The 26,550-nt window shown below is 39.0% G+C and overlaps 2 protein-coding genes across 12 annotated transcripts in view; one reads left to right on the forward strand and one right to left on the reverse strand.

The window, feature by feature from the left end:
* The window catches only part of dop1a (DOP1 leucine zipper like protein A), a 28,579-nt gene extending 23,672 nt beyond the window's left edge, over positions 1-4,907 (reverse strand). For 5 of the 6 annotated variants that reach the window (XM_054781203.1, XM_054781205.1, XM_054781206.1 and 2 more), the window contains exons 1-4: positions 4,535-4,907; positions 2,272-2,467; positions 302-483; positions 57-227 (exon numbers count right to left, since the gene is read on the reverse strand). In XM_054781203.1, the coding sequence (XP_054637178.1) occupies positions 57-227; positions 302-483; positions 2,272-2,409 (491 nt within the window). In that variant the 5' untranslated portion in view covers positions 2,410-2,467; positions 4,535-4,907. Of the gene's footprint in view, positions 1-56; positions 228-301; positions 484-2,271; positions 2,468-4,534 lie in introns of those variants that run through there. The other variant, XM_054781207.1, reaches the window with a different exon arrangement.
* Positions 4,908-5,078: 171 nt separating this feature from the next.
* Positions 5,079-26,550, forward strand: part of ube3d (ubiquitin protein ligase E3D) — a 52,859-nt gene continuing 31,387 nt past the window's right edge. For 5 of the 6 annotated variants that reach the window (XR_008571979.1, XM_054781211.1, XM_054781215.1 and 2 more), the window contains exons 1-9: positions 5,079-5,322; positions 6,274-6,476; positions 8,732-8,822; positions 9,873-10,095; positions 12,707-12,779; positions 12,861-12,939; positions 13,207-13,315; positions 15,001-15,149; positions 19,215-19,353. Coding sequence is in view for 5 of the 6 variants with exons in the window: in XM_054781211.1 (XP_054637186.1) it covers positions 5,231-5,322; positions 6,274-6,476; positions 8,732-8,822; positions 9,873-10,095; positions 12,707-12,779; positions 12,861-12,939; positions 13,207-13,315; positions 15,001-15,149; positions 19,215-19,353 (1,158 nt within the window). In the remaining variant the exon portion in view is untranslated. Of the gene's footprint in view, positions 5,323-6,273; positions 6,477-8,731; positions 8,823-9,872; positions 10,096-12,706; positions 12,780-12,860; positions 12,940-13,206; positions 13,316-15,000; positions 15,150-19,214; positions 19,354-25,689; positions 25,937-26,550 lie in introns of those variants that run through there. The other variant, XM_054781216.1, reaches the window with a different exon arrangement.

The following is a 26,550-nucleotide window of genomic DNA, read 5'->3' on the forward strand; positions in this document are numbered from 1 at the left end:
ATCAGTAAGGGGTACACTTACAAAACCAGCAGGGGACCAAATAAACATGGTCTAACCTGTCATAGTACTCAGAGCCCTCCTCAAGGCCAGGCAACACCCCAGTGAGGAGACCCTGTAGGCCGGGTTTCAACGTCTTGCCGAGAGGCAGGTAGTAGGTCTCATAGAGGCCCAGCAGCACAGGCTTCACAGACATGGCAGCATTGGTGAGTAAAGGGAAGAGGCCAGAGCTGTGGGGTGGAAGATGGTGTTAACAAAATGTTCAGTGTGGCTTCACTGACATCTGCAACAGCAACAATATTACCTATAAAGAAAAAGGTCTTTGGCCAGCCTCTTGGGACCAATGATCTTAAAAATGATCTCATAGGTCTCCAAGGCCTTACGGTGGACTCCACTGGGCAGGGCAGGATGGAGGCATTGGGCCAGCCTCTTGCCTATTGTTAGCTTCTTGGGGACCACCTGGTATTTTGCATTGTTTTGCAAAACCTGAAAGAACAATAAAACATTGTCAGAACACTCCCATTATGATGTTATGTAATGAAATATTTAGGTCCAGGGTTTCCCTAGGATTATTTGAAGCTGCGGTGGTAGGCTACACGGCACTGCTGCCGCTGTGTCGTGCCGCTGCTACGTCTGCTATTTATTTATTTTTATTATGACAAATAACAATTTTTATGACTTACTTATTTATTTAAGTTTTTCAACAACCAGAAGAACTTGAACAGAGAACATTGCAAAACTGTTAATTTAATGGCAAAGTTGCTCAGAACACTTAAAGTGAGAGTCTAAAATGTCGAGCCTCCTTTTGTTACCTGACCTATTTAGTCAAATAGTACTATGTGACTAGTACAAAAGTACTACATTTTATACTATTTGACACAAACATAAATTTAATTTGATGCCTGTTTTAGAGTAGCACGAACACATGGGAAATGAATTGCTCAATAATATATTTTTTAGTTCAAAATAAGACAATTAACAAAATAAAGTAACAATTTAAATATTTTTATTATAGAAAGCTGTCCTGTATAAACAGTATACATTCAGAGCCCAGGATTGTGATAGCACAGGTGTATCCAACTTGCAGCACTGTTAAAGCTACTTTGACAAAAAGAACGGAGAGGTGAGCTATTTATGTTTTATGTGACTGTCAACATTTAAATTGCACTTTATTTACAAAGTACATCTCCACTCAGTGTGCTCATTTGTCATTTAATACAGGTGTCATGTTTGAATAGAACATTTCTAAAAAAAAAAAAAAACATACCAAGAGGTGAGGCAAACAATCTTTGGTGAACTACTCAACATCAGCTGGTAAGCTACTGCTAATTTACGAGCTACCTGTTGGAGACCCCTGTGATAACGTCACTATCTTAAAGCTGGACACACTACGTGTTTATGTTGAACAACTTTGACACACAACTAGTGTTTTGAAAACAAGCCATAAGTAATATAATGATAAAAACAGAGCGAGATTGTTAAGTGACACTTTAAAAAAGTAAGTTAGCATGTACCACATGAACGTGATAGCCACTTGCAGCTCGCTTGTGGGACAAAAACGAGCTAGCTAGCTGCCGCCAGAGAGGCAGTGAAAGCCAGGCAAAATGTACAAACAAAGATGCCAGAAAGTTGAATGAGATTGAAACGTTAGCGATCACACATGCTGGTATATCATGTGACAAGCTGTCGTCAATTGACTCTACATTTTACGGACTACTTAATTCTCACGACAATAAGGAACAAAGTGAACGTCAACAAGATGGGTCGCATACTTTTATCTGGTCACACGCGCACACACACACACACACATACACACACACACACACACACACACACACACACACACAGGTGCCAACAGGGCAGACAGGTGATTCTGGTGCATGTTTATCAAAATAAAGCACATTGAAACATTTTTATGATATTTTAAAATGTTTTCAAACTAATTGTGGTCAATATGTATAATAAGCTATATATGTATCTATATAGCATATATATCCATCCATACAATATATTACTTAACATTGCTACAAGTTTTTTAAAAAACTGCATTTTTAAGGTATGGCAGCTTTTATTTTGTCATGGTGGTGCACGATTAATTACAAGTAGCAGAAACCCTGCAGGTTTGTTTAAAAAAAAAATTCTCAATTACTTACTACATATTTCCTTATTATCTAAGTATTTCTTTCTTATACTCAACTGTGTTTGTCACACATGGACTAACTCCACTTTAGTGTCAGGTAGTACATCGTACAATTTACAGAATGAAAACATTACCTTGTTGAGCTTGCCCAGAGCCGAGATGAGGTCTGCCCACTCACTGGAGTACTCAAAGCTCTTAAGGGCTTTATCCACCGCTGCCACATAGTTCCTGTACTTGGAGTCACCTAGCAGCTCCACTTCCTCTGCATTCATTCTCCTGGGTGGTTATTGTGCTAACGTCAAACACCGGGCAGACATATGTACATCACACCTGTGCCAAAGACATACAAGCACAACAAATAATCAAGTCTGGTGACAGGACAATAGCGAATGACACAAGCAGACATGATCATAGTTTCGTTTCACCTTTATGACTTGGTAGGTATAACAAAAATCATAAAAAATAGACAATGTAAGCGCCTATTCCCGCAGGCTTAACTGTAACCACCAGTAGTGCTTTCTGTGCTTGAATACTTCTAAACCAAGAGTTTTCTTAACATAAAAATATTGGAAAAAACATGGAACTGCAATAATTTCAATTCAGTGTTGATAAAAATATTATACAATCAGACTGAATGTCCACTGCAACATCCTCCCACATTCAAAAAACATTCACGCTAGTCCCTAAATTGTCCGTAGGTGTGAATATACCAGTCCAGAGTGTACACAGCCTCTCACCCGCACTCAGCTCACTGATGGCTCTAATCAGGTCAAATGGCATAGAAAATGGATCTTATGATAAGCTATCAGGGTTTGCCTACTTTATGGCAGTGTTGGTTTTACTTGCAGGTTACTCGGATGCTGTCACATGACTGATCATCAGTTAGGGGATTTTTAATATATGAGACTAGGGTGCACTCTGCTGGGGGCACTGTTCACTACACACCATGAGTATACATATAAATACAACCACAGTGGAACATTGGTTAGTGCCATTAATTTGTGCCAGAAGGTGAGACTTTAACCGAAACGGACATTAGCCGAATACATTTTTCCCATAAGAAATAATGTAAATCAAATTAATCAATTTCAGAAAGACAAAAATGTTAACACAAGACATGTTTTTATAGTTTTACAATTATAGATTTACATGCTGAAAACTGTTCGAAATGCATGTAAATCCATATAAATGATGAATGAAAGGAAAAAAATTAACATTTAAGGTTACTTTTACCGTCATTTAAGATGTGATTCTTGACTGAAAACGGATGAAGAAAGGTGTTGGTGGTTGAGCTTGCTGCCACATCGTATCTTTGGGAACAGTCACGTCTTCAATTAAGGTAAAGGTAACCTTAAATGTTCATTTATGCCTTTCAGTCATCATTTACAGTATATGCATTTAGAATTGTTTTATGCATGTAAAACTAAAAAACATACTTTGTGTTAACATTTTTTAGTCAACCGCTGATATCATAGCTGACTTCCGCTTCCAGTTGTCATCTTGTTAGCTAACTAATGGGATGCTACCAAGGAAGGACATTTTGTGATTTTTATAAAAATGTGTAAGAACACCGCTGGACTCACGCAACACAACAAGACGCGTGCCATATCGAATGCAAGCCAACACAGGCAAAATTGTGGCACAAATTTTCGACAGTAGCCAAAAAATATGCTAACTGGGGCAAACGCTAACCGAGGTTCCACTGTACATCATCTGATAATTTTATTGTATGTACGTACATTAAGTAAACTCAATAACCATCATCCATTACTACAAACTACTGAAAACTACATGTGGTACTAGTAGTAAAATTAAATTTGAGAAGAAGGTTGGGTTTAGGAATGCCAACATCCAGGCAATAAAATAAATGTGCTTGTAGATCATTTAGAAAACATTCACAAGTGGCTGACGCTGTTAGTGGGGACCATTACCATGACCTAAGAAAGTGTCCAAACTTTTTCCACCAAGGGCCGGAAACAGAAAAATAGAAAGATGTGATACATTTTGTGCATTTAAGATCCGATGAAGGTCAATATATGCTACGTGAACAAAACATTGACATCTTAGCTTAATGTTATAGGTGACTATGCAATGCACGAGCTGCACTTTGGACACCCCCTTGTTTACAGCCTGACTGACTAAAGCAGTCAAACTTCAGTGTCAACATTATGAAGGAAATGATGGTACACATGTCGTACATATTGTTCTAATCTGGAAAGCCTATATCTATAAACTGTACAATCGTGCCTTGACAGTTATTGGGCACATTACAATGCCTAATGTACACAATCTGTTACAGTGATTGCTTCGGCTAACAGCTAACTGTATTTAATTAGGCAAGTGCTTACAGCTGACAACCGTAACACTCCACAAACGTCAAACTGTTGAAAAGCTTACCGTCATAGCTTAGGTGCCGAAAAGTGTCATTCAAAGACGAGCGCGGTTTGAGGAGTAACATTGGCTGACAACATCAGCAGTAGTGCTAGCAAGGATGCTAGCGTTTGGTAGCAGGTTGCTAAGAGAATAGAGATGAAGGGCCCGACATCTATGTCACTCGCTTAGGTCTTGTGGCAATCGGGCTTTGCTAACAGACAATGGCTGAATATATCCTACATATTTCTGGTGTGCTTCCTCCCGTTGTGTACAAATAATCAACCATGAGCTCATCATCACAGGTACAAAGGAAGGGGAATGACAGCACCCAGACTGCACTGCAGATCACCAGGCACCACGTACTGCCCAGCGTAGCGTCAACCCACTTTTCCGCATACAAGTCTTCCGCCTCTAAGTGCTTGTAAAGTTACTTATTGTTACACGCAAATAAAACGGAAATTATACTGGTGTGTTTTCAAAATAAAAGCTTATTTGTATAGCTCGCATGCGCACAAAACAGTGTTTAGTCTATGCCTTATTTTGAAGTATTGAATCCGATGCTGTTTTTTCAAATGGCGTAATTTACAAAATGGTGCTCTGGTCACGCCGCAGTTTTCTTACGTTACCAGCGCCAATACTGTAGATGCTACTTCCAGACTGTTTGGTTTCAGTAGCTTTTTATAGATTATAACTAATATTTGTCAGTATTTTTCTTTCTGGATGGCGGACTTGGCGATATCAGCCAAGACACACGGAGTCGGAGTCTTTCTCGAGCTGAGAAAAAGGCTTCAAAGTGGATCTCTTATACTCGGGTGAATATAATGATGGTTGCCTTGTTCTGTACAGGCAATTCACACTGTATTGTGTCACATGAGCCCAAAGACATGCTTAATTTAGTTTAACGCAGTTAATGTTAGCTGAAGTCAAGCATAAAGTACAGCGTGTAACACTATACACTTTGACTCATGTCAGTTTTGTTAGCTGTCGTTAACATAAACACAACAATGATGCAAACATGGGATGACAATAAGATATGAGCCATTGGTTCATTGTTCGCATTTCTGAAAGTGTGGTGCAAAGACTGCAGTGATATTTCACTTCATTGTTTTGTACCACAGGGTATTTTTCATAAATTGGAATTGCCTGGTAATCTTTGTTTATATAAGACTTGTAAACTGTCCAAAGACCGTCTATTATTTTTAAATCGTTGATTTGCTGGTTACGGTACGATGGCGCTGTAAGCACAGTACACAAGAAAGGTCACTAGATGGGGGTAGTGACATTTAATAGGCAGTAAAGTACTAGCACTGGGAGTCCCAGCTATTCTTTTCTATGATAGATTATTATTATTATTATAACCTTGATTAATCCGTATAGAATAATTTATTTATTGATTAATCTATATAGCTTAATTTATTTATTGATGAATCAATGTTAATATATTCTTTTTTTTAATGCAGTCATTATATTTAGTATTTCACAACCCCAAATATGTTCTGCAAACAAGACAGCCTGATTAAGTACGATATTATATGAGACATTCACAAAGGATGAAAATGAAACTGTTCAAAAGATAACTTTTTTTGTGCAGGCTATAAGACATGTATGGATTTTGACATCATCAGAGCAAATCATGGTTTTAATTGAAGTGCTAATGTAGCGCTCTGAGATGAAGAAGGCAGTGAAGCTAGTGCGTAGTTTAATCAGCTGAAAACTCTCTTTAGCTCTAAGCTGTGTAACACATTTCCTGTCTTTTTTTGTAGGAAAGATGTTGCTGCTAACCCTGCTGACGTGTTTGTGACCGGTGGGGTTTCCTCTCTTCACATTCAGACCCCAGCAGGCGAGGTGACCTTAATTTTGCCACCTGGATTCTCCTATGTGGAGGAATCTTGCACTGTCACACCGGGGGGCAGAGAGGAGCTACATTTCAGATTGCAAATAAGCGTTTCACATGACAAAATAGAAGGTATGCCTATTGGCTTTGTCTTCTTCTCAGCATTTTTTCTACTTTGAAATAATTGGCTATAATTAGGCCTGTCAGGATAACAAATTTTGCTGGACGAGAATTGTCAATGATCGATACTATTGACAACATTTTTTGTGACCATTATCTATCCATCCATCTTCTATGCCCCTTATCCTCACCAGGGTCGCAGGTATGCTGGAGCCTATCCCAGCTGACTTCGGGTGAGAGGCCGGGTACACTTTGGACTGGTCGCCAGCTATTCGCAGGGCACATATAGACAAAACGACCATTCACTCTCACATTCATACAATTTAGAGTCGCCAATTAACCTAATGTGTATGTTTTTGGAATGTGGGAGGAATACTCGGAGTAAATAAATAATTGGGTATTATTCCTTAAAAGGAAGGCTTAATGTATAGCGAACAACACTGTGATTGTGCACCATTTTGCACTCTTTTGTTTATATTTACTTCGGCAACCAAACGTCTCAGTCAACGTTGACTGTCGGGACGAAGGCTCTGCTGCACCTCCAGCTGTATTTTTTTTTTTTTTCCAGTTGGGGAAAATTGGACAAGATTGTTGTGTTTGAGGTGTGCATACAAGTTGGCCGAATTGCCCTTCTTCCTCCCCACTACTTTTTGAACAAATGCAACATACCGGTTCGTCGGGGTTCATGCACTCAAGCTGTTTATTCTGTTTAAAACCAAAGTATTCCCAGACTGGGGCTGTGTGGCATTCCCCTTAAAAATCATCACTTCGGTGCCTTCATTCATGTAAGCATATTCTTGTTCACAAGGCTAACTTGCTGCTAGCACTCTGTGTACCCACTCACTAGTAGCCCCGCCTCCAAGTACTGGGATAAAGAGGCTGAATGTGAGAGGAGGGTTCACCCTCTCGATTCATTCCACTGTAGACAAATGCAGAGAGAACCCTGTTGTCATCCAGCCTGTGTGTTAAAGCGAGCCAAGGAAAACAAACATGCATACACGGACATGTCAATTTATCAAGGCCGGCAAAATTATCTACTTTGTTTTTTAGTTGTTTTTTTTTTATTGTTCGATTAATCGATTTGATTATCGTGACAGGCCTAGCTATAGTCACTTAAAACCAGAGTTTAGATGATCATTTGATCATGAGGAAGCCCTGAAAGATTTGCTTGATGTTATTTGAACACATCAAATGCGCACCAGTCAGGTTTGGGAATTGTTTACGTATTATCCAATGCCTGTGCCAAATCGGTATTTTTGAAACAGTGCTCGAACTGGCACTTAAAAAAAGGTAAACATACAAATTGTGTTCAGACACAATGCCATTTAGTTTTTACATAATTTTGTGACAAGTAAGTTGAATGGATTATAACTAAATGATAAATTCATTTGAGTATGAATTTTTTTTGTCATAATTATCACAGCAAAACCAACACCAATACAGAACACAGGGACTGTTTAAAAAAATGTAACTGCATATACATTCTGCTGTATACATTCTGCACAACTCAAGCAGAAATTGATCATTAATTCACAATTCTGGCAGTGTTAGACTACCAAATGGTGTTTGCTCGTTAATTCTACATGTAAAATGTATTAACTGAGCACAATGAAGTTTCTTGCTCATCGTTACTTGCACAATGTCACCTTCAAGCACTTCTTGCAGGTGGCTGAGTCTGCATCTTTTGAGGTGATGTCCAACCAAACTTTCCTATGTTTCTGCCTCAGCATTTAACTAGATGCTCACTGTCGTCTGTGCAGTTGGAAAACTAACCTCAAGTGTAACACCGTCATGACAGTTGACTCGGCGCTAAATAATTTTTATAGCTAACTAATAATTTAGCACCAATGTCGACTTAGTTTTTCGGTCTGGTTACTACCATTTACACCAACGCCAGTGCCATTATCGTAACGAGCAGTAGAAAGTAGGAAAGGAGGTACTACTTCCCGAGCACGGACCGCTTTCTACCCCCAAAAAAGACCAGCAGCCTTATTTTGGCAACCATACAAGTGGTCTAAAACACCTATAATCTATGCTGTGCTATAATCTTGTGGGTTCTGTCTCTTGTCGATTCTTGTCGGCAGCACTTGAGATTTCTGTTTTCTCTTAATGCACACACACAACTTCATCATTAAAAAATCAAAAACCAGACTAATTATGTGATTCACACCTCACCCAGTATTTTTAATAGTTTGATGCTCTTTTCGCAAGGTTACCATCACGTCACCAAACCGAATATATTTATTTGTTCCCCTTTACCTGCATAGACACCTCCTACAGCATCGTGGAGACACTGCGGGCACAGGAGACTTATTGCTTCTATTGTCAGACCTGCACGACCAGGCTACTTGAGGACAGGTGAGGAGAAGACTGATAATGAAGAACAGGACTGGAAATGTGTTCTTGTCTACACTGCACCTGCGAAGGAAGAAGAGTGAGATTTTATTGATGGTGTGACCCATTAGTGGCAGTGTTAGCAAAGAAATGATAGATGGATGGAGCTGAAGTTGTCAGCTTGACTGGGTTGTAGAGCTGCTATGACATAAAGGTCTGCTATACCCATTAAAAAACAATTGTGCTTTCTGCACTGAGGTTGGTCATTCGTTTTGCTCTTATTCCCTTCAGTGTGTAGCTTTCTCTGGTCAGCATTGTGTTCTGTTGAAAATTGCAGTGGCTGTGTTATGGAGACCTTTGGATATGTTTGTCACCATTGACCTACTAAAAGTTGAAAAAATATATATTATTTGCACTCTCAACAAGGGCCAGTGGATGTCAAGTGGTGTGTAGAAATGTCTGTAGGTTTAGGATTAAAACATCATGTTTCATTGTGATTTGCAGTAATAATTTGACAAGAGACTTAATGCTCTGCAGTAATAACGCCACTGCTGAGTATAGCACTAAAGCCCTATTTATCTTCTTTTTTTTTTTTTTTATAAAAACTTAAATATGTGGTTAAATTGCTATTCATAAAATGAATAGGGGAATTAGTAAATGTGGAGCATTGTCATTCAGCTCAGAGCTAAAGTGAGATTTTGCTTAATTGTGTCGCACTTGCAAATATGTATATATAAATGTAATCATAAATTAGTGTTGCATTCATAGCTGCTTGTAGATTCCAAATGGATAAGTGATTCTGTACATGTTCTCCTTGGAAGGGTGTCCCCGGGCAGCATAACACACACACACATATATATGTATGTATATATATATATATATATACACACACACACACATAAAATGTACAATAACTATTGATGTGTGCGTTTGTGACCTATTTTCTTTGGAAACAATCAATATATAATATTGCCACAATTAAGGCAGGTTGTAAAGTGACTGGCTATGTTGGCTAAAAATCTCCCTTCTTCAGAAAGAACCTTGTGATGCATTGGAACATATCTTTGCCTTCAGGTCTTTCAAGCGGGTTCTTCCTCTCCCAAACGGCAACTGGAATGCCATCGTGGATGACTGGTGTTGCCATCCAGATCCTTTCGCCAACAAGAAGATGCTGCCTCGAGCAGAGGATTGTTTACTGGGTGACACTTTCTTTCTCCTCGCTAGAGATGGCAGCTGTGAACAGACTCTCCTCCAGGAAGAGAGCCCCGCTGACTCACAGGATAGTCAAGATCCAAAGGTGAGTGATGTGCGGCCCAAAAAGGATTGCTGACTTAGCAGGGATAAGAATGTGTTAAAGCAGCAGAATTCTAAGCTACAGTGTAACGATGTAGAAGTATAAAAATCCAAGTGGAATGCAGTGCTTTGTTTTTATAACAAAAACGCCCACATTTGTTTTTTGTTTTTTTTTTAAGTACGTGGTATGGCCAGTTATTTGAGATGTGCTAGGCATACTTATCTGCACAGTTTAAAGGAAAACTTTTTTTGGAATTTTGCCCGTCATCCACACATTTTTCTCTTTTCTGTGCATTCCGAAGAGAGAAAAACAGCTAACAGAGGCAGCTAACAATGTACGTAATGGGACCCACCTATTCTGACTACAAAGCCCTCTAAAAAAACCCATCTAAAAACACCAACAGTGTTCCATTTACATTATGTGACTTGCATATTAACCAAGCTACAGCGGCATTGTTATTGTAGGAGCGAACACCAAAGAACTACTTTTCTGACTGTCAGGTTCAAACACAATGAGAAAGAAGAACGAAGACAACGAGATTTCTTTTTACTCAAGAGGAGAACGGAAGAAATGTACTCAGCATACAACTTTCTGCCGCTCTGAAGACACTCTCTGTCTCCTCGCTTTTTATTTTCCTTCGGGAGTTTCCTAGTTACATGGGGCATTGCAACTCTAAAGGGTGGGGGGCTACAGCAATGTGCTATGGTTAAGACTACACAATAAAAGACATAACAAAGCATGATAAGTTAAGCAAATTGTTGATGTTTTCTTGTTTTTCTTCTCCAACATTCTTGAGTCATCCTGTTCAAGCTCACGTATACAGCACAAGATTATAACAGTTTAGCAGCAGTATACTGGCTAAAAAGGAAGATGGTGCAAATATACAATAACATGTATGTACATTATTCTAACACTGACATAGTGATGCAGCACCTCACTCACAGTCGTCACGTAGTTGTCGTCTGCTCTCACAAAGTCTGCCGTGATTAGTGATAGCAAACTATCTCTCTTGGTTGCTGTTGTTGACAGAAGTAGCATTCGTTGCTATGGGCTCTGTGAAATCAATGCGCCTAGGAAGGAAACGCTGGTAATGCTTAAAATGAAAATCTGGAAAAAGTATTACATGTTATCATGAATGTACCTGTTACTACATGGTCACAGCATGTATATAAAACCATAAAACACTGTTGAACAGAACAATATACAAAACATAAAACTGCTAAGCTGTTGTGTCTGATTTTTAAAATGAAGCATGAAAATGCAGTTGCAATCTGGTAATTTTCCAATAAATACAATTCTCAAAAAATAAAAATACAGTCCAAAATGTAGTCCACTTTAGTCACACTACTGTGGCTTGTAGGGGTGCATCGCACCGCCGATTGTACACTTCTTGCCCCTCACTTGAAGGTTTCGGTTTAGTATAACTTCATACTGATTTGATCTGAATACGAATAATGTTCCCTCGCAACAACGCGGTTCACTTTCTGCGGCCTCGCTATTACACTGATTTCTTTGTGTGCAATTTTTTACAGTGTAGCATGCTTTTTTTTCTTTTTCTTTTTTTTTTTTACAGCATATGAACCATTGTGTTCTGCGTCCTGATTCGCTAAGGGAGAACCAGCATTGTCTTCTGCGTCCCGATTGGCTAAGGGACTGTACACCATCAATACACCATCGATCAATCTTCTCCATGCCATGTGTCCTCACTCAACAAATATATAAAAGCAACACGTTTGTTTTTGCTCCCATTTTTTTATGAGATGAACTCAAAGTTGTAATACTTTTTCCACATACACAATATCACCATTTCTCTCAAATATTGTTCCCTGGACTGGTGTGGTTACACATGGTTTGCGTTTGTGAGACTGGTTGGATGTACCGCCAAATTCTCTGAAACACCTATGGAGATGGCTTATGGTAAAGAAAGGAAAATTCAATACACGAGCAACAGCTCTGGTTGACATTCCTCCTGTCACTATCACAGATTTAGACAAATTTGTGAACAATATTTGAGAGAAATGATTATATTGTGCATGTGGAAAAAGTTTTAGATCTTTGAGTTCATCTCATAAAAAATGGGCGCAAAAACAAAAGTGTTGCGTTTATATTTTTGTTGAGTGCACAGCTACCTGTGCTTAAATTGAACAAAAAACATAAAGCACAATCCAATTCCAATTTAAAAAAAAAGCCAAAAGAACCCTTATGTTAAAGGTCGAAGTGAAATAGAAACTCTGCCAGCACGTCGTCACTTCAATAGAATTTGCTAAGTCTGCCTTTATCCTACACAGTAACAATGTGATGAAAGGGCAGAACAAAGAGACGAAAGCGCACATTTGGATTTACAGGTTTTGGTGATCAGCAATTGACCTTTTAGATAAGAAAAAATGGATAAAAGAAACAGGCCTTGTTGAATTGCTGTTGTAAACTCAACCACACCAATACTCCTTCTCAGACACAAGTGCAGCAGTGAATTTAAACTCCAGCAGTCTCAAGACTAAGATTTATCTCTTTCTTTCAAATTTCTTTCGCCGTTGGAGATCGAGTAGCAAAATATTGCAGTTCACACAAGTGCAGTGATTGAAATATTGCTTGTGTATGTTTCTATCATGAACAGAAAGCGTGCCACAGAAAAACACTTGTGTACTGCACAAGCTGTTCTTCAGTGCTTGGAGAGGCATTGACACCAGGTATACTTCTTCTGTGTATTTTTTCATTAATAAACTGCATGTTTTGGGTTTTTAAGAGCTGTCCTTTGCTGTGTCTTGCAGAGACCTTGAAACTGTACATTACACAGGTGGTGGTGGAGCCCCATGTTGGTGATCGGAAGCCGGAGTCTTTAGTTAACAGGCAAGTTTTTTTTGCTTTTTTTATGTCTAATAGATGACCTTTTTTTGGATCAGTGTTGAAAGTGGTGGTTTGTTGCACCCATTACATTCAAATCTTGTCTATGAATAAAATAATTGCCCTACAGTTTATAAGTAAATGTGTACATGTATGCAGGTGTTTAAGTGTTTCAGTCCAAGTGTTTCAGTGCATGACAAAGCAAACAAAAGCGGCTATGTTATCTATGTAATTAAAAATGCTATGTGAGTGTGCCTTGTCTGTTTTGGACAGATCTTTCTTCTTGGAGAAGACTGTAGCAGCCAGGCTGGCAGAGCTTTCCAACTCTTTGAGCTCCTTTCACTTCTCTGTCCAAACACCAAATGGGAAGCCTTTCTTACTGGTGAGAGCTAGTTAGCATATACAGTTAATTAAAAAAAAAAGATAAAACATTGTTTGAGAAGGATTGGAAAAACTGTAACTCCCAGACTTAATTATTGATTGTTTATTCTATTTATAATAGCAATGTTATTTTTACTTTTCTGGAACTGTGTGCGTACAGGCAAGCAGTGTTTAATTCTAACGTAGTCTCTCATATAGATTATATTCCTGGTGGACTATTCATTGCAACTCAGAAGCATTGTGTTTTGAGGATAATTGCTTAATGTAGGCATTCAGGAAAATGAGACCAATTAATATAATGTACAAAAACCAAGGTTATATCAGAGGAAGCTGATAACAATGGGTTTTTTTGCTGTTTGCTTTACTTGACTTGAGTTGCAAAGAATTCCATAAGGAGAAATAATTATAAAACCTTACCATAAATATACGTCCAAGGCAACAAAGGACCAGATCAAGAAGAAGCACATTAACATGCTGGGGTGGTCTTCCGACCTTAATCCCATAGAAACTATATCTTGTCTTTCGAAGGGGGTAACTTATTTCCCCCACTGTATGTACCATATGTTCTGATACGGTATAACTTGGCCTGTTATGAAAACATCCCCAATTACAACATTCGAAGAAGAGCACGATAGAGGTAAGAGTTATAGAGAATGAAGTGCAGGGAAGTATTAATTTATTTTGTATTAAACATATTTAACGGTGTGAAAACTTGTAGTTGTATTCAGTTTCTGCTGCTCATCCTCCTTGTAAACTAGGGGTGTCACGAGACGATGCATGAGATTGGGTCTACGAGACGAGACAAGCTTTTAACATTAAATTTCAGAAAAGTATGGCTGGACAAACAAACTTTTTTATATAACTGAGTCACAAAACAATAGTGATGTGGGGCTCGATACTGAAATATCGATACTTCCGATACCAGCTCTTCATGCTCTGAAATCAAAATATTGACACTTTCAAAACTTCAGTCATTTGAGGTCATGTTTGTATGAAATGTTTGTCCGTTGAAACCTTGATCGATCGTAAACAGAGCCATGTGTCAATTCATTGTGATCTACAATACATTTTCATTTTTAAAGTAGTTCATAATTAATGGTCGGGTCGAGGTCAGGTGGATATCTTTGAGGGGGTCACGTTCATTTTGTTGCCTTTTTTTGTTGCTACCATTGTTTTTTAATTCAGCATACTGGCTCATTCGTGTTGATGGGCTCACGTTGCTCATTATTAATATTCCCACACGGGGGCTGTGGCATTTGGCTTTGCAAGCATCTTTTTTTCTTCCTAATTTCTACTGTTACCTGGCACTGCTCCTCACAAGGCTCCACTCTTGCTGTGTGTATGCTAGCAGCACCGTCTCCCCCCACAGAGACAAAGCGACAGTATGACTGACAAGTGGTCTCACTCTGTTCCCCATTGATCTATGAAGCATCTAGGTGCTGAACCACTGCACAGAGTGAACTCTCTCCGTGCCTGTTTGGATGCGAGAGATGAGGAAAACAGGCACACATGCAAAGGCTATATATTGAGGGCGGGCAAAATTATGGACTTCGTTTTCATTTATTGTGTCGTTAATTAGTCTATGTACTATTGCGAGGCAGTTTTTTCTGAATGAGAAGTCACATTTCTCGTCACATTTTAATCCGACACCCTTAGTGTGAACTGACCTCTCTGCTTTTCCTGCAGCTCTGGCTGCTGAACAGCGACTCCATCATCGTGTCAGTCCCAGAGTGGTCTGCTAATCCCTCCACTTGCCACAATTCATCACCAAGAGCTGCAAGAGCCCTCAAACTCCTCTATGTACGCTGTTCTCGTGTGGATGTTGAGCAGCAAGAGTAAGTAAATCCAACTGGCATATCTCTTCCCCCCCAAAACCTCAATTTCTTCTTGTCTTATTTTTCTCTTTCTAATCATACTTATATGTTTAGTCTTCGAAATATATCCTCTGAAAAGGAGGGAAAAGACAATGTTTTAGTTCCGATTTGTCATGAAGTGAAGATGCAAAATGTATTCTATATGCAAAGGAATGCCAGATTGTTCCCTAAAATGTGTTAGGCTCAGTATTATAAGCACATCAATCGTCCTGATCAGGGAGAGACATCTCAAGATACTGAATGCAGGACATTATCATTGTATAGGTCAGGGGTCACCATCATTTTTTCTTGTGAGAGCTACTTTTACAAAATGAAAATGGCCAAGAGCTGCTCATTTTTTAAGCATTCATTTTCATAGCTTATTTCAACCCAAACAAACCAAATATGCTTGTTTTACCAGAACATTAACAAAATGCTGGTATCCATAACTCACATTTTGTATTTCAGAATGCATTTCTTTCTAGTGTTCACACATTATTAACTGAAAACCTGAATTAAAAGCAGGCTTGCAGGCACCTCATGTGGTTCTGAGGGGGGCTGCCTGGTGCCCGCGGGCACCACGTTGGTGACCCCTGGTATAGGTAATCCTAGGACTGGTCACAAAAATGCCAATATGAAATGTGCTGTTTTTAACCTATTTATGAATTCAAAATGCTCATGATGCCAACATACATGTTCTTTAATGTTTTCATTTCATGTTCGTTCTTCTTTTCACAGTGAAAAATAACATTGAAGGCATATTTCTTGTTAGATGTGTGCTCGAATGTTGAAACAGTCACTAAAACCAGTCTAGCAGAAGGACAGAGTGACGTTTTGCCAAGAACCCTCCCAACCCACAAATGCCCAAGGACTTTATTGGATTTTAGAACGTACATTCATATTTTTTTTGCTAATTAGATTCTGCAAATTTTAGAAGAGTAATATGGGTCTTCACACCAGGGCCAGCTAAACAGTGATCGCTGGACTTATCTAGCAGTCTACATAGACCTGCCAGTGTGTCAATCACTGCCAGTCAAACAACATAAATGTTGGCAACATAAATGGGCAATTTTTGTGTGTATGTTATAGTATGCTCATCACAACACAACATCAGTGAATGTTATTATTGTGTTTACTGTTGTGAATATTTCACTTTCTTGGCTTTGCTGTGCATTCATGGCTGTGTTTTGGTAAATCTGGTTGCCGGAACGTGTTCTTGACGTGACGTCACAGCCAAGAAGGCAGCGGTTCAAAAAACTCCCTGGGGGGCATTTGAAAATCACAGCTTCATTTGACTCATACTTTATAGTTGTTCACTGGCAGGGTGACAGCAGTCTGCCAACAACGTTTTATTGAGTGAGTACTTTCAGTTTGTTATTGTTTTTTTCCAAACTTTTTTTGCTTTCATGAGCACCTGAAGCTTTTCAAATTGGGCTTTGTAAGAGGGACAGAAAATATTGACAGTAGGTATGTGGTGTGAGCACAATTTTCCTCACATAGTGTGACACATCTTCAAATATAGTTGGCTAGTACACTATTAGCACACATTTTGGCGCACAGTTTTTTTTGCACAGTATAAGAAATATATCTATTACATAGAAAATGGCATGAAAAAATGTTACATTCATATTTTTGAGTGCAGTTTGAAACCCCATGAGTAGAAACATGAAATTTGTTTCTGCCAACAAGCAGATAAAAATGAGAATTGAAATTAGAATGATTGGACAATTGGACAAGTACACTAAAAATATCATATATTAATATAATATATTATGTTATAATATAACAAAATAAGTCGTGTAATGTATTCAAATAATAGTCCACGGTTGAAAGTTAGATTTTTTTTAATTTTTTTTTTGCATTTTAATGAATGCTCCCATAAAGGAGTAAATATATCACTTTGTGGTGTTGTTCCCTTCCCGGGTTTAATGGTCCATTATTTTGCAAATGAGATTGCCATCAAAGGTGTTTACCATCTCAGAGTTTTCACTTACGTAAGCCGCATGCATGTTGCTCATACAGGAGATGATGTTTTGACCACTGTGAAACTGTGCATCATGCTGTGATGCATTAGAAAGATGTTGTTGGATGCTCTGCATGTGGTTCTACATGTTCTGTATATCAGCACCCCACTGTAGGAGCCTTCCACCCACATTATGTTGAACTGAGTCAGCCCTTGCAGAGTTTCCCCCCTTCTGCTCGTCCCCGTTCTGACTTGACTGGATGCAGTGAAGTAGTTGACAAGTTCAGTAATTTTGGATATTTTGACAAGCCTACATTCCCATAATCTTGTTAGTTAATAAAAGGGGGGGAATTACTTATACTACTTATAATTAGCTGAGTTCCATATATGATAGCTGCCTAATTCATATTCAGTCACTCATAGTTGGCGTCATTAAAACATACTGTAACTTAACTGATTTTAATTCAGATATATCATTCTGGAAAAGGTTATAAAGCCATTTCTAAGGTTTTGGGACTCCAGCGAACCTCAGTTAGAGCCATTATCCACAAATTGCAAAAACATGTAACAGCGGTGAACCTTCCGAGGAGCGGCTGGCCAACCAAAATTACCCCAAGAGCACAGCAACTACTCATCCAAGAGGTCACAAAAGACCCCACAACATCATCCAAAGAACTGAAGGCCTCTCTTGCCTCAGTTAAGGTCAGTGTTCATGACCCCTCGATAAGAAAGACACTGGGCAAAAACAGGTTCCAAGATGAAAACTACAAGTCAGTTTTGCAAGAAATCATCTTGATGATCCTGAAGAACTTTGGGAAAATACTCTGTGGTCTGACGAGACAAAAGTTGAACTTTTTGGAAGGTGTGTGTCCCATTACATCTGGCGTAAAAGTAACACAGCATTTCAGAAAAAGAACATCATACTAACAGTAAAATGTGGTGGTGGTGGTGTGATGGTCTGGGGCTGTTTTGATGCTTCAGGACCTGGAGAACTTGCTGTGATAAATGGAGCCAAAATTCTGAAGGAGAATGTCCAGCCATCTGTTTGTGACCTCAAGCTGAAACCAACTTCTGCAGCAGGACAATGATCCAAAACACATCAGCAAGTCCACATCTGAATGGTTGAAGAAAAACAAAATGTCATATGCAGCTCAAAACACCACCGATGTATATGACTTATGATACTAGTGTATATTTTAGGCTACTTCAGACTTATTCACTACTTCCTGGTTCAGCACTGGAAGCATCATGGGAACTGTAGTTCTTAAGAGTGAACTTAAAAATAATCTACTATTTGATGTGTCTTTACATAACTACATATCAACATACATGATTAGTAGTTGTAGTTACAACTGCCATCATCACTAACTAACTTTTTGTTTCAATTTGTGGAAAAATGTTCAACAGTTAAAAGCCTCACGCGTCGGTCATGCATGCACAGTTAAAACACATTTGTTTCTTCACTCCTGCATTTTTTCATTGTAGGTTTCTTAGAAGTATTGTTAAAATATTGTCTCGCCTCGTTCTTGTGAACCCAATATCATACATCGTCTCGTCTTGTGAGTTGTGTACTGTATCATGTCACCCCTAATCCAGATATAGTCTAATATGCATACATACATTAGTTTAATTTACATGTTCAAGATACTCTTCTTTTAGTAAACAGTTTTTCATCATTTTTAGTTTCTGAATTATTTCAAAGTGCCAAAACTTTGAGAAGACTTACCTGTGAGGAAACGCACAGATGGCTAACTGTCAGCACTTTCAAAGTGGCTCAGCACCACACACTCTGAAAGAACATCAATCTTTCCTTGTTCAAGCACTCTTGTACTTTTTTCTCCTTCACACACACATACACACGCACGTACGCACACCATGACGTGTACCTATGCAAGACACAGACTGGTCATCTATCTGCTTTTATGTCTCCCTTGTAATCCTGCACAGTTTGTAGTTAAAGGTGACTATTAAAACCACAATAAAAATGCTTCATCATGAGCTTTATTGCAGTTATTTCGGGCTTCCTCGTACCGAACGTGGCCCAGGCAGTCTGCATAAATCACTCCTGCTTTTTGTGTTTTCAGAATCATCACCAGCTGGGAGGTCAATGCCACAGGACACCCTGTGGTGCTCCCGCTGAAGGTGTGCGAAGAACTACTACAAGTGATAGATGACAGCAACGCTACACTTCCTGCATCAATGCGTCGCATGAGGGCCTATGAGGTGAGACATAACTGTAAGGTGTTACAGTCAAGGCTAATTGCTTGGTATAGCCACAGTACATTCTAGATCGCTATAAAATGATATCCCTGAGGCATGTGTAATGTCAGCATAGAGATAATGAAAAGTATCTTCACCCCTTGTGTATTACCACAACGCAGCAATCACTCTTTTAGCTGAAGGCAATTACTTTTTTCACTTACCCCTTACTTGGAATCTTCTCCCCATTATTCAGTTAAGCGTGGCAGTGTTTTTATGCAATGTTATAATTCATTTAATGATTCACAGGCTTCAAGCCTTGCTTTCTTTGGGGATTTATGTGGGTCAAATGCAAGGTTTTGCGATTGTCGGCCTTATCTCAAGATTCTTTTCACCTGTAATTGTATACTGAGCCTGGGTTTACTTGGAAAGCCTTTGATTCGAAAATAAATGGTTTCAGCATAGCTGACAGATGTATTCTCTTACCTCTTTTAAAGACAGTGACTGGTAATTAGCACCATTATTGTTCATTTAGTTTTCCATCTGCTCAAAAATGTGAAAGCTGAAGTGAGGCACACAAACCAACCTCAAATCTGAGGTAATATTACATTAGTGTACTGCTTCCTATACACAATTCTAAATGGCGCAGTAATTCTTTGCTCACGTAATTCACTACATTAAAGACATTTGGTGGAAATTTTCTGAATATATTTGGCATAATGTACATTAGTATTCATCTTGTCTTTGATATGTACAGTGGGAAAGTGTGCAGTTTAAAATAATACTTTAAAAAGGAAAATATGATTCTAAAATATCTCTAATTTTCCAAGTGACTGTCATTACTTTTAAACTGAAGTTTGCATGCAAAACAGGAATTCAACCTTTATTTGTATACAGTCGTACAATTTGCGGTTCGCATCTCACGGCTTCACTCTGTCACGGTTTTTCCAAATAAATTAATAAATTATTGCTGTTTCATTGGTTGAATACCGCCTATTATTAGTCATTGAAGATTTGAGTTATTCTTGCCCTAAATTAAGCATTTTCAAACATAAAAAAGGTTAAATGAACGAAAATACAAATAGTGCAAAGGTGACTTATAGGGGTGTTATTTCATGTCTAGAGGGCTCGAATAATGTTAAAAAACGAATTTAGAAAGTTTTAAACAGATTTCCTATGGTAATGGTAATGGTTTAATTTATTTGACCATGCATACAAGTTCCATTGGAATGCATCACATAGTACAATTCGCAGTTCCACATGTCCAAAAGGAGTAGGGAGAAGCAAAGGTTATTTAATGCCCCCATCCATTTTACATCAATTGCAATATATTTGTTCACTTCCTGTAGTCCAAATACACTCTCCTCTAGTTGAATACATCAAAAATTGATTAGATAATGTAATGTGATGTGATAAATAGTGGAAAAAATAGTCAAATTTAAAATTTTGTCAAATTTCTTGTCACCGTAACTACTTGATTTGACAGTTTTAATAATATGAAATAGACATAACAAAGACATAGTTTGATAATAGGTGTGTAATGACAATGAACTCGTAATAAAGAATAAGTTTGGTAATGTTTCGACAGAGCATTGTGTGTACACAGTGTTTCAGGACTCTTCTCTTATGCTCTAACTACGAAAATATTGAAGTGGTTCACCATGATAAACGAGGGATTGCTGTATTGAAAAAAATAATTGAAAATCGCATTTGTTTCTGTGCAACAGCGACTTCAAATCCTTAAACTGTTTTTTTAATTTCTCCTGCAAGTTGGCCCTGTTTTTGTTGAGAAGGAATTGTTACTCATACTGAAATATTGTGCATTCTCTCTAAAAGCACAAGCTGTGAAGGTAACAAAATGTAAAGTTACAGTAATGTTGTCCCCCCCCCCCGACTAGGTAGGATGTACCCCATGTTGCTAAGCTGTATTGTTGCTGTCTGAGGTTTCAAGATGACAGAGACAGTGGTGAAACTGAGAAGGCAACAGATAGGAGGACAACTCAGACATGAGACATAATATCTGTCTGCTGGTGGAAATGATTACAGCGGTAGTAACGAGTGTGATGAAATGATACACTCGAACACTTCCTGTTGTGCTGTGGATTGCAGAGTACAGGAAGGTAATGTGATCACACGGCCATATCGAGTTACTAGAAATTGTTTAAGAGCATCTGAGACCTCGTTTGAAATGGTGAGCAAAACACTATGGCGCCCACAGTGTCACAGAGGCCGCATGCAGGCGGATGGCTTTCTCAAGTGGTAGAAAATGTTACATTGAGATCTTACGATACAACTGAGGCATATTGACAGGGCAATGTGATCTACAGGACAGTTTACCATATGCTTTTTATTCGCAAATAATCACATGATATAGTAAGATAGTGTCTATGATCGCATGTTGTTAACTGTGACTGGATTATTTCAATGTGTGTAGTATGTTTAATATTGTAACAAAAAGGCTGCTTTTATTAATAATGTTGTTAATGCATCCATGGTTGCTGAGTTCCACCACTCATTGAGCATGTAAGTCATTAAAAACAGCCTTGTACTGCCTCTGGACCATTTGCAACCCAGACAACCGCTTGTGTTGCCAGTGCTGCAGGCTAGCCCTTGCGAATGATGGGGTCTGTTCTATTTTGGTGTCCCCACAGGGCCATTTCCGTGTCATGTAAGGGTCAGATTAGTGACTATCCGACATGGAAAAATAATGTTGTTTTTTTTTGGTAGACATATGCCATGAGAGAATGAAGTACAGACATGATTAATTGTTCGTGATTTACTTTTTAGTATAATTTTCAAGGATGTAAACCAAATCACTGCTGTGCTGTGCTAATTAGCTGAGGTAACAAACCCTGAATATTTGAAAACACAGCAACGCTATGATGACATTGCAGACTGGTACATGGGATCCACAGCCCAATGCTGAGCAAGCGCTGTTTGTTCACACATGTGTGGCTCCACAATGTGCCACTACTTTTGATTATTACGTAGTGCTTTAAAAAAAATAAATCAGTAACATTTTAAACATTTTACCATACTGCATACTGTCTTTGCCGCACGGTGGTCTAGTGGTTAGCATGTTGGCCAAAAACAGTAACAGTCTGGAGATCGGGAAGACCTCGGTTCGATTCTCCCTTGGGCATTTCTGTGTGGAGTTTGCATGTTCTCCCCGTGTGTGCGTGGGTTTTCTCCGGGTACTCCTGTTTCCTCCCACATCCAAAAACATGCAGGTGAGGTTAATTGGCGACTCTAAATTGTCCATAGGTATGAATGTGAGTGTGAATGATTGTTTGTCTATATGTGCCCTGCGATTGGCTGGCGACCAGTCCAGGGTGTACCCCGCCTGTCGCCCAAGGTCAGCTGGGATAGGTATGCCCCCGCGACCCTAAAGAGGAGAAGTGGTATAGAAAATGGATGGATGGATGATCATAGTGCGGCATTCTGGGTCCAATTTTAACAACCATTTATGTTAAATGACTACACGAAAGTACAGTGGAATCTTGGCTAGCCACCACCCAAGTTAGCGTGTTTTTTGGTTAACATTGAAAATTTACGTCAAAATGTTGCCTCGTGTGCCAACATTTTCAGGTTAGCATACAATATGCCACACTTGTTGTGCTATTAATACGCTGCGTGAGTGCAACTGTGTTCTTGATGTATTTTTATCACAAACGTCCTTGCTAGCATAGCTTGCTAAAAAAAATGCCAACCAGAACTAGAGTTCAGCTTCGTCGCGCATCTATGATGCCATCAGCGGTTGACAAAATATTAACACAAAACAATGTGGTTTTGTTTCTATTCTACATTGTGTCGAACCATCTAGGACGGATTACGTTAACCAAGGCACCCCTGTATTTATATGCATTTTGAATTATTCTCTGCATGTAAAACTATAATTATAAAACTATAAAAACATGTTTTGTATTAACATTTTTGCTTTCTAGAACAGCTTAATTGGGTTTACATTATTTCCTATGGGGAAAAATTTATTTGGTTAGCATCCATTTCTGTTAGAGTTGACCCGTCCAGAACGAATTAATGACGCTAACCAAGGTTCCACTGTATGTTGCTTCCACATGTGCATGTGTGTTTAATTTTAGTTTCCATGAGTAGATCAAAGGAAGCATCATATGCAGCCTGTTATGCTGCTAAAGAGAATGTACAGTATGTTGTGTGTGTGTGTGTGTGTGTGTGTGTCTATTGTTTTCTCTGCTGCTGTATAGTGCTTGTCCCCACCCTCCTTCCCTGGACCCTGTAGTGCAGTGGGGTGTAAAGTACTTCAAGCTTGGTGTCCCCTCACCCCTGGCTCATTAATCTCCTATTTCTCATACCCACGGTGATGGCATGCATGTCGGATAGTGAATCAGCAACAGATACAGGATGTACTTAGTAGTTAGGTCCAGTATTTGAATAATGGCACCACAATTGATTTCAAATAAATACAGGGAAGTCATTACAGTACCTGCAGTTTCAAGGCCTCATAAGTAAAGGAACAACTGGCTCACTATAGGTGAATATGCCAAGTGTGGTCCCTTTCCATTGTTACCTCACACCAAATGAAGCAGATAAACATGTAGAGTTGAACTATTGAGTTAGCGTTTGGCATCTGTTTGACTTGAGCTACCAAGATGTTGTCCAAGGAGATCTCAATCCAAGTGAACCAGGCTATCATTGGAATAGGGCCAAATCAACACATTTGTTAATAAAAACTAGCTATTGGTATTTTACGTTGTTGTACAGACCGTAGCTGTACATAGATGTAATCAGAGAAAATGGGCCATTTAAGACATAAATGAAACTCATGCTCACGTGTGTCGCTGTACACGTGTTCCGGATGTGTGGAGGACAGGAAGTGATGTCAGGCATTCAGAGTTGAGTTTTAGCTTGTCGTGCGTTACGGCGGCAACAGTAGCCTGTGTTATTATTATGATTGTTATTGTTATGTTATGCCTGCAATAAAACCTGCAATAAAAGCCTGTTGTTCCGGCGATTGTCTGGTGCTTCTTTCACCAAATGATTACTCACACCTAGTGACCAATGTAGAATACTACATTCATAATTTGAATGCATCTTTTTAATTCTTTGTATTTGTATTTTAGTTCATTTAGCCATTCTTATTCCTGAAAATTATTAATATAGGCAAAATATATGTAAAATTTGCTAAAATATTCTTTTTTTTTTTTTTTTACTAACGTGCTGTATTCAACCCCGAAACAGCATGATTTATTAATTAATATATGTTTGGAAAACCCATGATAGAGTGAAGCCACGAAATTTGAACCATGATGTGGCGAGGGACAACTACTCTAAAAGAACTACCATACATTCTTCACTCGCTATTGCGTGGATGCTGTGTTTGGGCACTGTCCTACAATAACCAAGACAGTGTACAAAAACCAAGACATATTTGTGGTAATAATCTTCATCGAAAATCGACATTCCACTGTAATTGATAAATGGTAAATGCAATATTTTTGTGTAACCCCTTAATTTAAAGCTGAAAGCACTTCAGTCACATGTTGATTGTATGATTTGAATGCATTGTGGGGGTGTATTAAGGCACTACTGGACCTAACTATATGTGAAATGTTGCATCCACGCTGTGTGTACAAGTCAGAGGAAATTTAAATACCACTGTTTTTTTAGTTCAATTAAATGTCTCATACTTTGCCATCCTTCACTGATCGGGGTTGTGTAGAATATAGTATATTCACACTACAGCAGTCCCTCAAAGTAAATGGGTTTGTGCCATGGTCCATAGCAGCTTGTCAGACTTGTCACCGTCTCTTTCCCTGCTTCAACCTAACAACTGTGCTATCACAAGGCTGCTTCTCCTTGCTTTCTCACTTTGTCCTCCCCACTGGGCCTCTGTGCAGCATTAGCAGCAACTCGCCTCCATTTACAGTTTATCATTTGTATGAATTACCATTGATGCCCCTGAGTGGCGAGCAGGAATTGGCACAGGGAGTGAGAAGACAGGGCCTTCCTTGCATGAGGCAAATGCTTCATCCATCATCCCAATGTGGAGCCCTTGGTGGACCACATCCATTGTGTGCAGCAGGCAAACACCCAAGAATAGCAGATGGAGGAAGTAAGGCAGGATCAGGCTGAGCTGATTTGCGTTCTGTGCTTTGTTTAGTTAAATGTGTGTTTTTGAAGTTGATGAAATTGCTGCCACCTGTGGGGTTTTTATTTGAAGGCCATAATTGCACACAAAGTGTTGCTATGCTGTTCAACAGACCATATCGCACCAGTACATCGGTGCATTTGGGAATAGAAGTATAAAGAGCAGTTTTTGAAAATGCTAAAAATACACCTTTGTGTTCAGAAGTTTACAAGCTCTTTCCCTGTTGTCCTCAGGTGGCATACCTACGACTGTGAGCACGAAGAAGACAAGCCTGCAGTTTGGGAGCCTACTTTTTTTTTGTTTATTTTTTAGACTTTTATTAGTAATGAATTCACAGTTTTTGAAGCAGCAGAGAGCTACATTCAATCTTTAATTCCAAATTGAATCGTAGCATGCAAAAGATTGATTCAACCTGCTTGTGAGCAGGCTGCTACATCTTACTTTTTTATCAATAAACGGCTTGCTGGTCAAATATGGAAACACAGTTGTTTGTATTTGTTTTATCATCACCATGTGCAGTGGCAGTTTGAGATACGGGCCGTATGGACAAATACCCAGGACGGACGGGTGGGAGTTCCTTGTGGTTGTAGTATCTTGAACGTAATGTGGGTCGATCGCATGGCATTAATAATTTTTTTCTAAACTTAAAGGAAAACTGCATTTTTTGCTTGTAACTAACTGCCTTTGGGTGGGGCGGACCTGTCAACAGCACCGCTGCTCAGCGAGCACACAATGCAGAACAATATGTGCTTTCACTATACTAGAAAACTCTCCAGCAAGGTCAGAAAAAGTCGCTAGATTTGTCGCTAGTCGCTTTTGAGAAAATATAAGGTCAAGGAGGTTTGAAATGTTGCCAGATGTAGCGACAAAATCGCCAAGTTGGCAACACTGCTCCGGTGTCAGCTAGCTAGCTATAGTTATCCGCCTCGTCTGTGGTTCACGGACTCCAAATGTGACTGTTTTGTTTTTTGTTTGGTTTTTGTTTTACCACAGTCACTTTTTGTCTTTAAAACAAACAAGCAATGCGGTTCGTTCGGAGCTCGTTTTTGTCCTACAGGGAAGCTACGATGGCTGTCACGTTTCATGGGGTGTAT

Source organism: Dunckerocampus dactyliophorus, chromosome 7, assembly GCF_027744805.1.
Source record: "Dunckerocampus dactyliophorus isolate RoL2022-P2 chromosome 7, RoL_Ddac_1.1, whole genome shotgun sequence".
Taxonomy (NCBI): Eukaryota; Metazoa; Chordata; class Actinopteri; order Syngnathiformes; family Syngnathidae; genus Dunckerocampus; species Dunckerocampus dactyliophorus.